General features: G+C 37.3%; 1 protein-coding gene across 4 annotated transcripts in view; it reads right to left on the bottom strand.

Annotated features, from left to right (window-relative positions):
• LOC133639079 (zinc finger protein 609-like) overlaps nucleotides 1–18603 on the bottom strand; it is a 172337-nt gene that overhangs the window by 20968 nt on the left and 132766 nt on the right. For all 4 annotated transcript variants that reach the window (XM_062032211.1, XM_062032228.1, XM_062032219.1 and 1 more), the window contains exons 4-5: nucleotides 6967–7054; nucleotides 102–2484 (exon numbers count right to left, since the gene is read on the bottom strand). In XM_062032211.1, the coding sequence (XP_061888195.1) occupies nucleotides 102–2484; nucleotides 6967–7054 (2471 nt within the window). The remainder of the gene's footprint in view (nucleotides 1–101; nucleotides 2485–6966; nucleotides 7055–18603) is intronic.

Raw genomic sequence — 18603 nt, 5'->3', positions numbered from 1 at the left:
AACAAAGCAACATAGATGACAAATGCAGATATCTATATATTCAATCAAGACCAAAAACACACTCCTGGCTTGCACCCATGATTTTCTAAAATCATATTTACCTGTCTGTACCACATAGTCTGCTCTGTGCCAGCCTGACATCTTGAATCCAGTGCTTGCTTCAAGTCCTCCTTCCCATGGTGTCCCTCTGTCAGCTTCATCTTTAGCCCTTCAGCTTGCTGGGACTTTGTGTCTTCCCCCTTAATGCCTCCCATAGATTTGGACGAAACCTCAGAAGGCGAGTCTCTGGATTTGTTAGTAGGCTGTGGCGTCTTTCCAAGATCAGACTGAATGGGGGTTTTGGAAAGGTTTGGCTGCATTGGACTCTTTTGTTTCCACTCCTCCTTAATGGAAGCTTCTCTTTCTTTCAGGGCAATGTCAGACTTTTTCTCTGCAGCACGATGCTGCTCTGCCATTTGTCGCTGGCGTTCCTCAAACTGCTGTCGATAGGCTGGGTTAGTGTTCATTAAATGGTTATGGTAGGCCTGATCCGAATGATACGCGTAAGGAGGTACATAGGCATACTGATTGTAGTAAAGAGGTTGCATATACATGTTGGATCGTTGTTGAATAACAGATGGTTGTTGCTGTTGTTGTTGCTGCTGTTGTTGTTGCTGTTGCTGTTGTTGCTGTTGCTGCTGCTGCTGCTGTTGTTGTTGCTGTTGCTGCTGCTGCTGCTGCTGGCCAGTAACTATATCAAGTCTGCGATCCTCATGAACCTCAATCTTGACTTTCTCCTCAACCTGATCCTGGTCATCCTCCCTTTTAATCTTCACCTGACCTTCTGGCACCGGTGTACCTGCATTAGGCCCACTAGGACTGGGGTTGACATTATTAGGCGAGTAATATGTTTCATAGCCAGCATAGTATGGGGAATCTTTGCTGGGTGTCTGATTTGGAAAAAGAGCTTTTTTGACACTTTCTCTGAGTGACTGGTCCTCTGTCCTATTTTTTACCCCCTCTACTTTCCCCTCACCATCCTCACCAGCATCAGAGATGTCCGAGTAGGCTGGACTGTGCGTTTTTACAGAGGAGTTATCAGCACCATTCTGGTTTCCCATGTGGAGAGGCGTAAGAGGCTGTGGCACTCCACTGCCATCTATCCGACTGGCTACACCGATGGATGGACTTGGGGCATTATCAGAAAAACTGTAGATCTTGTCAGCCTCAGCCTTAATGCTTGCCAAACGACTTTGATGAGGATCTGAGGAACCATTAAGAAGCCCTTCAGCCTTATTCCCCTGCTCACACGGTTCTGAGAACGGTGGGTTTACCTCCTCCAGTTTCCCTCCCTTTGCCAGAGACTTGGGACTGTCAGCCTCCTTTCCACCATCCTTTTTCTTCTTCTCTTTCTTCTTCTTGTCTTTGGAACTACATGGGGGAGGATCTCCAATGGCAGGGGGTTTGGGTTGTGTTCCTTTCATTTGGGGGCTCTTCGGGATTCCTTGCAACACCGGTGCAAGTCCTGGAGAAGAATTTGGATTTCCCGGTGGAAAAGAGAACAGTTGCTGTGATGCTGAAGAGCCAGTGCCGACTGTCCGAGGTGACTTCATATTTTTCTGAGCCATTTTATCAGCTTTTGTGCTGCCTTTTTTTGACTTATCAGAGCCTCTCTTTTCATCGATACCATCATTACTGGCTTCATCAGTAAGGCATGCCCCATCATCACATACTTCCATTGGGGTGCCTCCACTTTCTGGATCAGTTTCAGCAATTTTCTTTTTGCTCTGCTTTGAGCAAAACTTTCCCGGTGACGGGGAAGGACTTTGAACTTCAAAGTTCCTTCCTTTTGGAGTGACTGACCTGGCAGGAGACAGTGATCCTTTATGGGAGATGGATGCTCCATTACAGTTCCCAGGTTCAGGGTGAAGTGTTGAGTCCTCTCCGTATTCACTGTCTACATCTAATTCCAACTTCACATCCTCGTCGGTGTGAGCACGGGCTTGGTGGTACTTGAGACCATTAATGTGCTTATACTTTTTGTTGCAATTGGGATGAGGGCAGTCAATAAGAACAGGTGAGGGACAGCTCCGATCAACAGGAGGCAAAAGTGGCTCAGCCTTGATAGAAGGAATGAGGAGACCTGTTAGCCCAATCCCTCCATTGTTAGAGTTTGTCCGCATGCGTTTGTTGCCTTTGGTGTCCTCTGAGCTAGAATTGGGCTCCATGTCTGAGGCAGGTTTGGTCTTACGTTTTCCAGCTGGTGAGGGGCTGGCCTTAATATCCTCTGTGTTGCTGTTGGGTGGAGTGCGACGCTCCGAGGGAGTCTGGCTTCCCCTTCGGCCCTTGGTGTTCGAGGCAGCACGCGTCTTGTTGTTGGTGGCGCCTTTGTTGTCTGACGAGTTGCTGTTCTCGTTGATGGGGGTGTTGCTGTTTGGTCTCATCCGCTTACCTCGGCCCCGGCCATTCCTCATTTCCAGGTCACTTGTCGGGGATTCACAAAAACTGCAACAACAACAAAAAAGTTTGGTGAGTCTAAATGCCAACTGATCTACTCCGGATAAAATAATTACCAATTTAAGAATGCCAGTCAATTTCTTTAATAATTTGATAAATTTAACTGAAAATCTCATACAAAAATATACAACAAAGTGGCAAGAAATACTTCAACAATGAATAAAGCTAATTATGTATTGGATTAAAAATCCCTTCATATTCTTTACTGCTTGCTAGTGTTACCATATTTGAGTTATTGTGCAGAAATATGGGGAAATAATTACAAAAGGATGCTTCATTCACTAACCGTGTTACAAAAAAGATCAGTTAGGATAATACATAATGTTGGATATAGAGAACATCCCAACCCTGCAATTATTGAATCAAAAATATTTAAATTCCACGATATAGTGAATTTGCAAACAGCTCAAATTATGTACAAAGCAAATTATATATATATATATATATATATATATATATATATATATATATATATATATATATATATGTATATATATATATATATATATATATATATACATATATATATATATATACACTTCATATAACCTGCTACCCAAGAACATACAACAGTTCTTCTCAACAAAATAAGAAAAATATAACTTCAGAGAAAAAAGTAACTTAAAACATTTGTATGCAAGTACAACATTTAAAACATTTAGTATATCAATTAAATTATGGAATGGATTACGTAAAGAAATCAAACAATGTACTGATATGATGCAGTTTAAGAAACTGTCAAAACTCAAAGTGTTTACAAAATACCAAGAAGAAGAACCATGATAAACATTCTGAAACTATTGATAATCTGATTCATCTCACTGTATGAAATACAACTTACTTCACTATTTATGAATTTTTTTGAATGTTATTATTTATGGGGTATTTTGTGAATTAATTGAGAATGGGAAGTGAACAAAAGTGTTAGCAATTGCTTTGTAATGGAAAAGGTTTGGATTAAATAAGCTCTCTTCTTCCTACTTCTACTTTTATTATTATTATTATGTCTATAGCAAACATTTTTTGTAAAGATAAAAATAAATAAACCTTTACTTATAATTTCAAAGCAAGTTATCCATCAATATGTAGAGGTACATAAAAAAATCTAATAATCAAACACATGGGCAATTGTGCAATGGTACCATGAGATGATTAAACATATAAGTGTTGTCAAAGGATAAATATCAAAAATTAAAAAAAATACATAAATTGATGCATCACACTTGAATTTTGACTAATCATGATTAATCACAGGTTAACTGCATGCATACTTTAAATAAAAAAAGAGGGCCCTCTGAAGGCAGTCTTTACTGTGAACGCAATGAAAACAAGTTTAACACCCCTGCTTTAGTGTAAACAACAGATGTACAGTACATAAATAAAAAAGGAACTTCACAACACAAGTAGGACTGAGGGTCTTGTAAATTGAGTCCTGATGTTGTGCAGGCTTGATTGGAAGAAAGGACGGCAGGCAGGAACTCGACTTTTTTTTATCTGAGCACAGCCTTGTCTCTCGTTAAAACACAGCAGCCGTCGGACCCCCAAAAGACCAACCGCACTTTTGCGGTCTTCACAATAAAAGCCCTGCATGCTAAATATTGTCTGGCAGAATAAGTTTCATTACATAACCTAAACAAGCTTCTTTTTTTTCACATTTGTCATGTTCTGTAATTATTTTGGCTTTGCTGTGATGTGATGTTCTGGGTTTTAGTCCATATTGTGGATTTGTTTTACATACATTATTGAAGTATTTAAATTACAATTCAGTTCAACTTGCACATCACAAAATCATGAAAAATAAAAATGCTTTGATTTTTCTTTTCTTTTGTTTCAGAAGTAACCATTTGGTACTAGTATTTGTAAAAATGTAAACAATATCCATCCCTCACCCCGATTTGTCAAATTAAATCAACTTGAGTATTTTAAGTGATATTGACAGACAAGAAAAAAAAATACATTTTATAAAAACTTAAAAAAGACTGAATGTGATCCCAATAAAACTGAAGTTTTCTATGCTCCTACTTAGGGATTAAAAAATACCTACTTTTCCCTATCATACTGTATACTTAAAAGTTAAGCCTTTTCTGTAGGAAGTGTAGTAGGAAGAGAAAACAAATCCATAACAATTAAGTCCTTATAAGAAGCCTAATAAGAGTGTAAAATAAGCCAAAGCTCAAGTTGCACACCAGAACTTAGACAGTATTGTAAAAAAGATGCATCAGTGAGTTGTAGTCATTTTCTGCTGCTTATCAGTTTAGTAATTATGGGCCTGCTAGCAGGAGATGTGCCTCTTTTTTCAGGCTGTGTTAGTCAGACATACAATCACACAGCTACTGAATATCTCATTTTGTTCACACATTGCTGTACTTTCTCCAAAAGACAATTACTTTTATATGTTTAATTTATTTAACATCACTACCGAGTTCCTGCTGTAGTTATTCTTTTTCCTACTTCGTGTAGCGGCTATATATATATATTAATTTGATGTTGCTAAAACTTAGTGACCAGTGTTTAGTACTACACATAATCACAATATGTTTATTTGTGGTGATGCATCACCATTAAAAAAATACTTTAAAAAATCAAAGCCTTAATTATATGACTGATTGTCGACGACGGGCAAAATCTAACAAATCAGATTCGACTGTGAAAATCCTTGAAGACAGCTCTACTGCCATCTAGGCTTGGGACAAGAACACATTTTGCTGGACAATATATTTTCACACAAATTATTGCAGATAAACAATATTATTGTGAGCAATTATTTTGAAACCAAAAGACCACTAATGCAAACATAAAACATCATATGTAACCATTTCAAAGGCAATACACTTTTAATTTTCACAAGTATTCTTACCATTGTAATGTGAATAACTTTTAATTGTCCAAAATAGGTAGACAATAAAACTCAAAATAGACTCTCAATCTCAGTTAGTCAAAACTGCACTTCAGTAAGTCAATAAGTATCTTGAAGTGCAGTTTTACCAAGTTAGAACAAGTGGGTCAGGTGGTTTTTTTTTTAATCGCCATCACTTTCCAACAAGTTCTGCATATTGGTTGGTTGGTTCATCCATGTTGATGGGCCAATCTTGCTCTTTTGGTTTGAAGATTAAATATTCCCACAAGAGGACATTTGGCTTTGTAATCATGTTTTTTCCCCTGATTTGTGTTGACAAAGACTGTGGATGACTGACAAGAGGGTTCACTCCTTTTATTTATTTCTGCTATTGAACGAACGCAGCTCGTGTACTAAGGGTACTAAGCGATGCACAGAGTGAAACCTCTTGCACCCTGTTTGAAAGCAAAACACGAAGAAAGCAAACACACAAATTAAGTTCATTTTCATTTATGTTTTGATTCATTTATTTATTGATTAAGGCCCAGGCTTACTAACAAGGTTACAATTAGAGATGTCCGATAACATCGGACTGCCGATATTATCGGCCGATAAATGCTTTAAAATGTAATATCGGAAATTATCGGTATCGGTTTCAAAAAGTAAAATGTATGACTTTTTAAAACGCCGCTGTACGGAGTGGTACACGGATGTAGGGAGAAGTACAGAGCGCCAATAAACCTTAAAGGTACTGCCTTTGCGTGCCGGCCCAATCGCATAACATCTACGGCTTTTCACACACACAAGTGAATGCAAGGCATACTTGATCAACAGCCATACAGGTCACACTGAGGGTAGCCGTATAAACAACTTTAACACTGTTACAAATATGCGCCACACTGTGAACCCACACCAAACAAGAATGACAAACACATTTCGGGAGAACATCCACACCGTAACACAACAGAACAAATACCCAGAACCCCTTGCAGCACTAACTCTTCCGGGACACTACAATATACACCCCCCCGCTACCTCCTACCCAACCCCCCCCACCCCCGCCCCACCCACCTCAACCTCCTCATGCTCTCTCAGAGAGAGCATGTCCCAAATTCCAAGCTGCTGTTTTGAGGCATGTTTAAAAAAAATAATGCACTTCGTGACTTCAATAACAAATATGGCAGTGCCATGTTGGCATTTTTTTCCATAACTTGAGTTGATTTATTTTTGGAAAACCTTGTTACATTGTTTAATGCATCCAGCGGGGCATCACAACAAAATTAGGCATAATAATGTGTTAATTCCACGACTGTATATATCGGTATCGGTTGATATCGGAATCGGTAATTAAGAGTTGGACAATATCGGAATATCGGCAAAAAAGCCATTATCGGACATCTCTAATTACAATAGTTTGAGAGTCTAAGCCTATAAAAGTCACCAAGTTGGTCTTAAACTAGTAGCAGTCTCATTTTAAATTTCTGCTGGGATTTTTGTAGTCTAACTTTGCAGTTACTATAATCTGTCCAGAGAAATTAAATTTCAGCGGACCTTGAAATGTAACCATTCACTTAGTTTGACGCACAGTCACAGGCATTACACAAAACTAAGAATACAAAGTAGTAGTGTCTTACCGAGGCGGAGCCCAGTCATGCCGTGTACAGTCCAACAGAGTTCCCACGTACGTCTTGTTTCTCCAAGTAACATTCACCACCAACATTCCTGTAAGAAAAGAGAAGTATATCAATAATAAATACTGTATATCTGGCCTATTTGCGTCAATACAATGCTATGTATACTCAAAGGTCGATATAACACGGTCATTGGGGTCCATAAAATACAGATTGCATTATTCCTGATATCGCTATATATAGAAACCCTCATTTTTTTACCCTTCTCTTTTCCAAAGAATCCAATAAAAATGTTCCCCAAATCAGTCGTGATGTGAATGGGTAGTTTCTGCTTTCAGCTAGCTAGCTGTTAAGTTGGTGGAGCTAAGCTAGCCCCGGTCCAAAGCCCCCCGCTCCAAAGACAGCAAGAACTGGACTCGGTGAAGGAAAACCCAATAGTATGGCTTTTTCTTCTTCTTGCACCCATCTCATGGAGAAGTTGTCCCAGCTAGAGGGACGTGTCCGCCAGTTAAAATGGAGTAACTTCGTAACTTTAGATGCCGTGGACACGCTTGCCAGAATTAGACGTATTGAGCTAACTAGCCTAGTTTGTAGCAGCCCTGAAGCTATGGTGAGCCGGCTAAGACGCAGAATAGATTTGGTTTGTTAGCTAGTCCTACACACCAGTCTACACAATGTAAACAGGTGAAAACTTGGAGTTTATGGCACAAAATAATACATAATGTTGGATATAGAGAACATACAAACCCTTGATTTATTAAATCACATGATTGAAATTCAACGATTTGGTGCATTTGCAAACAGCTAAAATTATGTATAAAGTAAACTATAACCTGCTACCCAAGAATGTACAACTATTCGTATAAATATAACTAGAGATAAATGCTTTAAAATGTAATATCGGACATTATTGGTATCGTTTTTTTAATTATCGGTATCGTTTTTTGTTTTTTTTAATTAAATCAACATAAAAAACACAAGATACATTTACAATTAGTGCACCAACCCAAAAAACCTCTGTCCCCCATTCACACTCATTCACACAAAAGGGTTGTTTCTTTCTGTTATTAATATTCTGGTTCCTACATTATATATCAATATATATCAATACAGTCTGCAAGGGATACAGTCTGTAAGCACACATGATTGTGCGTGCTGCTGGTCCACTAATAGTACTAACCTTTAACAGTTATTGTAATTTAATTTAATTTATTTATCATTGTACTCATTTTTATTAATTACTAGTTTCTATGTAACTGTTTTTATATTGTTTTACTTTCTTTTTTATTCAAGAAAATGTTTTAAATGTATTTATCTTATTTTATGAATTTTTTAAAAAAGGACCTTATCTTCACCATACCTGGTTGTCCAAATTAGGCATAATAATGTGTTAATTCCACGACTGTATATATCGGTATCGGTTGATATCGGTATCGGTAATTAAGAGTTGGACAATATCGGAATATCGGATATCGGCCAAAAGCCATTATCGGACATCCCTAAATATAATATTAGAGGAAAATCTAAATGAAAACATTTGTATGCTCGTACAACACTTAAAACTTTTAGTATATCAGTATGTGGAATTAAATTATGGAATGGATTAACCAAAAAAATCAAACAAAGCACCAATATGATTCAGTTTAAGAGACGGTTCAAACTACAAGTGTTCACAAAGTACACAGAACAATAATTATGATGAACATCTTGAACCTTTTTTTATTTGTAGTTTTTATTGAGACAATGATTATTTATGTATTTAATATTTGTTTGCTTACTATGGTATATTATTTATTTATTATTGATTTATTCACTGTTCTGTTACAGAGAACAAGGAAATTGGATAAAATTGCTATGGTATGAAAAGGGGTAAGATTCAATAAGCTCTGCTTCTTCCTACTCCTTTTTCGGACATGCTGTAATGAAACAACTGGCATTGTGTGATGCATTTCATTGTATCGTATGCATGTTCGAAATAAACTGAAACTGAACTGAACTCAACAATCGGATTACATCGAATATCACGTAATGTCAAACTATTACAGTATTGTGACCACTTCAACACTGTATTAACAGCAAAACCGTGATTTAAACTACAGTACCATTCAGGATTGTTCAACCTGCATGACAGAAAGTCCTTCTGGGAAAGGTCCAACTCAAGTTACCAGGGATTATACAGTCAGCACATTTTCTATTTAAACCATTTTACAGTCCTGGAGATTTCCCTTAAGGATAATTGTTTATAATGTTTGACATTCCTCTTCGACTGTGCCTTGATGGAAATACCACGTCTCTGGTCTGTACGGCTCTTTAAAGCAATATAAGCTCTTAGGTTTATTAAATGTGTGGTGTGAACAACTTAATTTAGCTGATTGCACCGACAGTCCAGAAAAGCAGAGTGACTTCATTGGCATTACTGTAATCTGTCACTTCTGGGCAGCTATTAGACAAGTGCGACACTCAGCTTGAGCCTATCCTGTGTCTGATATCCGACCTCGCGTTTGAAATCTAAACTTAGATCACCGCTTCTGTCACCGCTATTTTTTTGTGTAACCAAGTAACTGTTCATGAGGCGACACTTTCAGAGTTCTTAAAATGTCACTATCATGTAAGGAAAAGTGCAGAAATAGGAGGCTTCCAGTGCAGGGATGGAAAAGAAAAGTCACGAATGGTTGACTACGTGCATTCATTTAAAAGCAAATCATCATATAACCACTGTGAGGATTAGGAGTACCACGTTGCTTAATAACGTTCTAAATTCATCACCCTCGACGACGACGGTGACCTCAGTTTGCCACTTCAGCACTGCGGAGAAAGTGAAGGCTGCAGTGAGCTAACTTATCTAATGGCACAGGAATGCTGGCTGGCAGCTTCCGTCCCTCAGAGCATTTTATTAGCTAAAGAAAGATTTTTTGCTCGCCCCATTTTCCCTCTCTCCTTCCTTCATCACCACTTCCCCTTGTCAATGTTAAACATGATCTATATATTTCTCTCCAGCACCAGTTATAGTTCAGACTGTTCCCCTGCCTGGGGTTTATAGCAAAAGGAGAAAAGGACATTGGTAAATATGTTTTTCACAAAATCGCAGTGACACTCAGTGGCAAGCATCTTGTTTCACTGAGGCTTAGGAAATTGTATAAATATTGATTTATCATGTGTGCAGAGTGGTAAATAGGATTGACACCATGTATCCCAATAAAGACCTGCTCAAAAAAGCCTTCAACAGCTGGCAAGGATCTTAGGCAGCTGACTGTGGTAGGATGTAGTTTGAGGGAAGGCAATTGAGTGGCAAGATGAACTCTTAGTGCTTTAGTTTTGGGTCTAATTACAAGACAGCATTTGTATAATCGACCAACATGAAGCATTTTATTTGTGGACGAGAAATTTCAGTCTCATATTATGCAAATTACCGTATTTTCCGGACCACAGTGCGCACCGGATTATAAGGCGCACTGCGGATGAATGGTCTATTTTCGATCTTTTTTCATATATAAGGCACACCGGATTATAGGGCGCATTAAAGAAGTCATATTATTATTATTTGTTTTCTAAATGGAAAACACGTCCTTGTGGTCTATATAAAATGTAATGGTGGTTCTTTGCTCAAAATGTTGCATAGATTATGTTTTACAGATCATCTCCAAGCCGCTTTCTGACAGTCGACTCCGAATGCACCGTTTTGTGGGCGGTCTTATTTATGTGGCTACTTAAATCAATGACGGAGCAGCATTTCCTCATCCGTGGCTCACTAGCTACAACAAGGCCGAAAATGTGTCCCGTGAAAAACCGTTCGACCGGAACTCTCTAATAACTAAAGTTCCTTGGGTGAATAATGAAAACTCACTACACCGGTATGTTTTAGCGCTTTCATGGTAAGTTTACAGACAGATATAAGTAAGAACTTTACGCTACTTTCTATTAGAAATGGCAACAGTAGAGGGTGAATGCCCCATAACATGAAGATAGAGAAAAAATGGAAGCTTATCGACTATGGTGTCGGCACGGACTACAAATGCGGACCGCGGAATTTTTCAGGATTTATGCAGATCCCAAATACAGATCAGCAGGTACCAGAAGGTAAGAAAAGTTCCTTTTGCATAATATTGCGAAACAAAACGCCAGATAATATGTCTTACCTTATACACACACCATAATAATACTCCTATGTTTAATGCGCCGACAATCCATCAAGCGGTGCGGCTTCATAGCTTACTAAAGTCGTACTAAAACATTTTGATAGATTTTTGAGTGCCGTGTGTAATGTTCTATATTTTCAATGGAACATAAAATGTTAGTGTTGTTTACTTCAGTCATATTGCTATCATATTTCAGTCTACACATATCTCTTATGTTTGACTGCCGTCTACTGGTCACATTTGTCATTACATCATGTACCAAATAAAATTGCTTCGAGGTCGGTAAGCATAACCAGAATTAGTCCGTACAATATGCGCACCAGGTTATAAGGCGCATCGTCGAGTTTTGTGGGAAAAAAAAGGATTTTAAGTGCGCCTTATAGTCCGGAAAATACGGTAGTTATTTCAGAGTGGCATAAACTACTACCAAACCTTTGGGAGTAAAGATCATTTCCATTCTAGGCATGAATACACGGCAATGATACGGAAATTATAATAATACATAATTTATTCTTTTGTGATGTAAAGACAGTGAAATCAATCCAACTAACTGACAAGTCACAATAGTGTCGGGATTTTCAATACAGGAAGACAGACATCAAACACTGTTTGAAGTGCAGCTGTTAGTGTTCAGTCCACAACAAGACTGCATTACTCCCAAATGTCTCACAAGTAACTTGGCAAAAATACTGTTAAAATGAAAACCAATCCACGTTTTAGCTAGTCACTGTTACACAGAAGTGAACTGCCAAAATACATTGACACTCTGGAGCGGTGAGCACAATCCAAAACCGCAGCAGGAAGGCTGTACATTTTTTGTGGGAAAGTTGTTTTGTTTAAAAAAAGATGCCACATGTGGTTTCAATGCATTAAGATTTTCTTATCAATGAAAAAAAACACACAACTAATAATAGACTGACAGACAAGGGGGGTTCCAACTCCACTTATGAGTAGGGCTGCAGCTGTCAATTATTTTACAAATCGATCAATTAGTTTTTTTGATTAGCTAATTAATCCGATAAAAGAAACTTCATAGCCTCAATGCATATTTTAGGGGAAATAGTTCAAATAAGCAACAATTTTTCCGCTTGCCATAATCTTTATTCTTTTTTCCTAAGAAATGCACATCATCAACAGAGTGAAATGTGTGCAATAATGAAATTAGTTGACTAAAGAAAGTACAAAAACAACAAAGTAGCCTAAAAACAGTGTAAAATGCATTTACAAAGGTATTAAGTAGAGAACGGGTGTTTGATATTTAGACAAACAACTCGTTAGCATAAACATACCAACTGTTTATACCAATAATACTGTTTATACAATCAATCAATCAATCAATCAAAATAATAGATTGTCTGATGCATCACAATTAGAAGGTGGACAATTTATGAATCGATGGGCAAATGTCCAACTATCAATTATTGACATATGTTAAAAATAGCAAAACAGGTAGTTCTAAAATGCATTCTTAATGCTGATGTTCTGTAAATTTTAGTTTTAGGTTTGGTTCTTACTAACAATGGGATACCATTAGCTAACATTTTCATAACGTTGTGTTAACTGGGTTAGCGCGAACACACACTAAGGAGGGAGAAGAAGACAGGCTATGCTAGCCACGCCGCTAAATTAGCATAAATGTGACGTAGTGAAACAAGAAAATAATAAACAATTTGTACACTTCAACAGAAGGCTAACAGGAACAGCAGAGAAAATGAGCAAATACCGCAAATTCTGGACTATAAGCCGCAACTTTTTTCCTAGGCTTTAAACCCTGCGGCTTATAAAACGATGCGGCTAATTTATGGATTTTTCTTTGCTGACGGTCATAATGCAAATAGTTTAGTTTTTTTTAAAAACCAAAGCAAATACACTGAATAGCTGGGTTATTGTTTGTGCTATGGCGCCATCTGTTGAACAAGTTTGCTCACTGCAGGTGCAGTAGATGCTGCATTGCCCTTCTGTTCAGACTGAGCCTTCAACCGGAGGTAGAAGTCCTGTTCCGTCTTCTAGATGTCCATAGCGTTCCTACGCATATTGATTTTTCATTCATAACTCCAAGCAACTTTGTAAGTTTTACAATATAACTAAAATTTACACTTACTAAATTGTCCCATGTGTGATGTCTGTAGGACTGTTTTCATGCATATTTGTACATGCTATAGTAATTTAATGAAGCTAGCGTCGTTAGCATGAGCTACTATGCTAACACATTTATGAGTGTCTTTGTTAGTATTATTAACTTACGGCATTCTTTTTGTATTTTTTCAGTTTTGTATATTCACCAAAACTTCACTCTGGACTTATTAATTCCGTTTAGCTGATTGGAAAGCTAGCCTCCGCAGCTAGTGGGTCCATGACGAAGACTTTTGTTTTGTTTGATCAACCGTTGTACCGCCCTGTTACAGACACTGTTTGGAAACAATTAGGGTATGTAAATACAAATTTACAAAATATTTCTGAGTAAATAACTCATTTCACAACGTATATATCTGCGACTAATAGTCTGGGAGCTATGGAAAAATATTTTTTTCTTTTGAAATGTAGAGGGTGCGGTTTATATCCCCAGTGCGCTCTATAGTCCGGAAAATACGATAGATTAAAAAATCCTGAAAAACAATAATACTGATATAGTGCAGCCTGTAACATTTTAACCATAGATACAAATGAGTAGTCGTCACACGTTTTTGTGGTTTTAGAAGGCACAACAATGAAATCAAAGGTGCTTGCCAAGTAGAGACATGTATTTATTTGATCATTTATCAGGCAGCTACAACTATCAAGTATCTAGTCTTCTATATATATGCGCAATAACATCCAAACCCCAGTAATGATGCAATACTGCATATGTCAGTAGCCAAAGGAGGAGCCTTGTAGACATATTAATAATTAAATATAACACATTTAGAATACATTATATTAACATACAACAGTATACAATATAATAATTATAGATGTATAAATAATTGATTTATAATCAAATCATCACCCCTGAATCGTAATCGAACTGTGAGGTACAATAGATAGCATGCCAACATATTTTCACATGGCTCCATGTGTTTGAATAAATCTTTTTCTATGCGAGTTGAGCATATAATACAGCATTAGCTCCCTACTAAAATAAGACTGTTGCCTTGTTTCGGCGTTTTTGCTTCGTAAATACGCAGAGTGCTTTCTGGTACTGCACTGCAGCTTCGATATTGTACTGTTGTAAAATGCCAGCTGCGTTTGACATTGTACGCTGTTGTCTCTTTTACTTAAAAATGTATGGCCGCACAGCACTGCCAAAATCCCTGTGCCTCAAAACCACAATATGCCTCTTTCTGCGAGGCCGCGCATGATCTGACGCAATTGCAACATCCTGGAGGGTTGCGATGTGGTTTCAATCAGCTTGGTAAAATGTGCAAAAATATCTGCTTATGTATACTAATTTTCAGAAAAAGCAAGCATGTCAAATGGACAAAACCAAAGCACATAATAATCTATAATGGAAGTTCTCAAATAGTGGGGCACGGTGCGATGTAGGACAGCAACCATTAGTCGCTGACAATTATACATGTCGATAATGGTCATGACTAGTGTGATAACATGTAAAATTTGAGGATATTTCCTCTTATTCTTGTTAAAAACATGAATATCTTGCTCATTTTACTGAGCAGACCTCGTTTTTATGGCAGTACCTCTGATTTGTGAGCATTTAAAGCGGAGACATGATGTCGGACATTTGGAAGGAGGATGCATCTCAACCTCAGTAAGAGTGTTTGCTTCTTATTTGCAAGCTAGCTAACAAGAGTGAGACAAAGTTGTGAGAAAAATAACTTTAACTATCATTTAAGCCAAAGTCCGCCAGCTAAACTTTGTCTCCATCAATTCCAGTCAATTTGCAATGCCGTAAAAAAAGGCACTTTAACAAACGTGAACCACGTGTGCGTGCACACACACAAGAGAGAGAGGCAGGCACCAATGCGGCGGTATCATAAGATTAAACATACAATCTATTAAACAGCCGACATTTTAAGAATTATTCAAATATAAAATTCTACACATTGAGTCTATTTGCAAATAAGGCAACAAGAGAAGTATCCCACATTTTTATTTCCTAAATAAATCTGTACAGCAGATATGGGCATCTACATCAACAATATGATTTGCCTGAGTTGCTGAAAAAGACAGATTAAACAAAAAAAAACAATTTTAATCATCTTTTTTTGAATCGATTAAGAATAGTTACAAATTAGAATCAAGATTAATTGTCAAATACCTTTTTTTTGACACCCCTACAAATGATACTATAGTCACGGTGTAGAGCAGTGGTTCTCAAATGGGGGTACTTGAAGGTATGCCAAGGGGTAGGTGAGATTTTTTTTTAAATGTCTGTCAAAAAGAACTGTGAAAAGAAATGCAACAATGCAATATTCAGTGTTGACAGCTAGATTTTTTGTGGACATGTTCCATAAATATTGATGTTAAAGATTTATTTTTTTGTGAAGAAATGTTTAGAATTAAGTTCATGAATCCAGGTGGATCTCTATTACAATCCCCAAAGCGGGCACTTTAAGTTGATGATTACTTCTATGTGTAGAAATGTTTATTTATAATTGAATCACTTGTTTATTTTTCAACAAGTTTTTAGTTATTTTTCTATCTTTTTTTCCAAATAGTTCAAGAAAGACCACAACAAATGAGCAATATTTTGCACTGTTATACAATTTAATAAATCAGAAACTGATGACATAGTGCTGTATTTTACTTCTTTATCTCTTTTTTTCAACCAAAAATGCTTTGCTCTGATTAGGGGGTACTTGAATTAAAAAAATGTTCACAGGGGGTACATCACTGAAAAAAGGTTGAGAACCACTGATGTGTATATATATTTTTTCTTCTTCCTCCGGGGGTCCATAACAGAAATGGATTGAGAATCACAGACTTAGAGGGTTAGGGTTGAACACTGAATACAGTGATGGAACAAGAATCAAGAAATCTAATTTGCAACTGCCTTTCTTTCCCCGCCCCGTGCTGCGAGGTGAAGTAAAGCGTTGGAAGGATTTAGAGCAAAACATTATGATTCCCTGCACCCTGGCCCACTTTGTGACAGCCTCATTAGGGTCACCCAGAACAGTTGAGTGAAGCCCACAATAATGAGAGGAATTGGCTTGTAATTTTACCACTCCTTTCCATTCAGTGCTGTTGAACAGCAAATGGCAGCGGCTGGTCGGCCTCAAACTCTAATGCGTACTTGTATGGGATTACTTACAAAAGAGGGTAATGGGAGGGGGACATTTACGTCAAGAGAATTGTGTGCAGCTGCATGGATGACTGGCCATTCCAGGCCTCAACTCTCATCCATTTAAACTTCAGGCCAAAATATCAAGTCCTCAGTTGCTGCTCCAATTCAACACTAATACCGTATGATTAATAGGGATCTTGTTAAAAAAATATTTACTTGATTACTTTTCCAAACCATTAAGGCTTTGTCATGTAAGGAAGAAACATTGAGCTGCCTCCTTTAACAATTACTTTACTTTTCATGAAAAACTACTCATTTTCAAATACAAGGATTTGTTCAACTTGTATCTTCACTGGAAAAATGCAGACTATTTGAGAGAAACCCATTCCAGTCATCATTTTTGTGTGCAGACCCTATAGTTTTTGGAGTAAAGGATGACTCTTACCGGCAGTATTCAAAGAAGACAAACACAATCAAACAAGGTAAAACATAGATTATGTGCCACCATGAAAACACTACTAATGAATTATATGAAGCACAATAAAGCATTTGAGAGAATAAATGTTGATGAACTGTAGTTCATTCAGTCTACTTTAGACTTCGGTGTATGGTGTACAGGTGGTCCTCTTTTTAAAACACTCCAAGAACGAGTTACAGTATGCACGGCGGAAACATCATTTGCCTGGGTGAGGCAGTCAGCTGTTAAGTTCATTGTACGATAAATTACAATGAACTCGATAAATTGCCATGTTTGTGCGTGTTTTCTTTGTGGCTTGCTTTCACTCAGGGTGCAAGAGGGTTCACTTTATGAATCACTCTCAGCTCCTTAGGGCGTTTTCAAGAGCAGAAATATTTAGTTATTTAAATGTATACTTACTAAACCGTTCCATGTGTGATGTATGTAGGAGTGTTTTCATGCATATTTGTATGTGCTATCGTAATGTAGTGTTGTCCCGATACCAATATTTTGGTACCGGTACCAGTACCAGTACCAAAATGTATTTCGGTACTTTTCGGTACTTTTATAAATAATGGGGACCACAAAAAATGGCATTATTGGCTTTATTTTTAACAAAGAAATCTTAGGGCACATTAAACATATGTTTCTTATTGCAGGTTTGCCCTTAAATAAAATAGTGAACATACAAGACAACTTGTCTTTTAGTAGTAAGTAAGCAAACAAAGGCTCCTAATTTAGTCTGCTGACATATGCAGTAACATATTGTGTCATTTTCCATCCTATTATTATATCAAAATTATGAGGGACAAGTGGTAGAAAATGAATTATTAATTTACTTGTTCATTTACTGTTAATATATCGGCTTACTTTCTCTTTTAACATGTTCTATCTACACTTCTGTTAAAATGTAATAATCACTTATTCTTCTGTTGTTTGATACTCTACATTAGTTTTGGATGATATCACAAATGTAGGTATCAATCCGATACCAAGTAGTAACAGGATCATACATTGGTCATATTGGGACCGGTACTTTTTAGAGGCGGTATAATACAGAATATGATTCATTAGTATTGCGGTACTATACTAATATCGGTATACTATACAACCCTATGGTAATGTAATGTAATGTAACAGGTTTACAAGTGTCTATGTTAGTATTATTATTTTACAATGGCATTATTTTTATATTGTTTCAGTTTCACAAATTCTGAAGTAAATTCACCAAAACGTCACTGTGGAGTTACTGAGATGACTTCTGTTTTGTTTGATCAGCCGTTTGGAAACAATTAAGGTATGTCAATTTACACAATTTACACAACATTTACACAATCTTTCTTTATAAATAACTCAGTTCGCAATGTATATATCTGCGGCTTAAGTCCGGTGTGGCTAATATATGGAAAAATATGTATTTCTTCTCAAATTTAGTCATATACTATATTTCTATAGCCTGGACAATACATCCATCCATCCATCCATTTTCTACTGCTTGTCCCTCTCGGGGTCGCAGGGATGGCTGGAGCCTATCCCAGCTGCACTCATGCAGAAAGCGGGGTACACCCTGGACAAGTGGCCACCTCATCGCAGGGCCAACACAGATAGACAACATTCACAATCACATTCACACACTAGGGCCAATTTTAGTGTTGCCAGTAATTGACAAAGGAACTGGTTGGTTTTCCTCATTCTATGTAGAACCCTGATGAATGCTTAGCTTGATGTAAGTCAAATGTTTAAAAAAAGAAACCAAACTGCAACGACATAAACATACAGTACAGCTTCCAGTGTGCATGGTTTAAACAGACAAAGACACCAAG

This window comes from Entelurus aequoreus, linkage group LG02, assembly GCF_033978785.1.
Source record: "Entelurus aequoreus isolate RoL-2023_Sb linkage group LG02, RoL_Eaeq_v1.1, whole genome shotgun sequence".
Lineage (NCBI taxonomy): Eukaryota > Metazoa > Chordata > Actinopteri > Syngnathiformes > Syngnathidae > Entelurus > Entelurus aequoreus.
The sequence above is the reverse complement of the archived record's forward strand: the minus strand, read 5'-3'. Positions and strand labels throughout refer to the sequence as shown.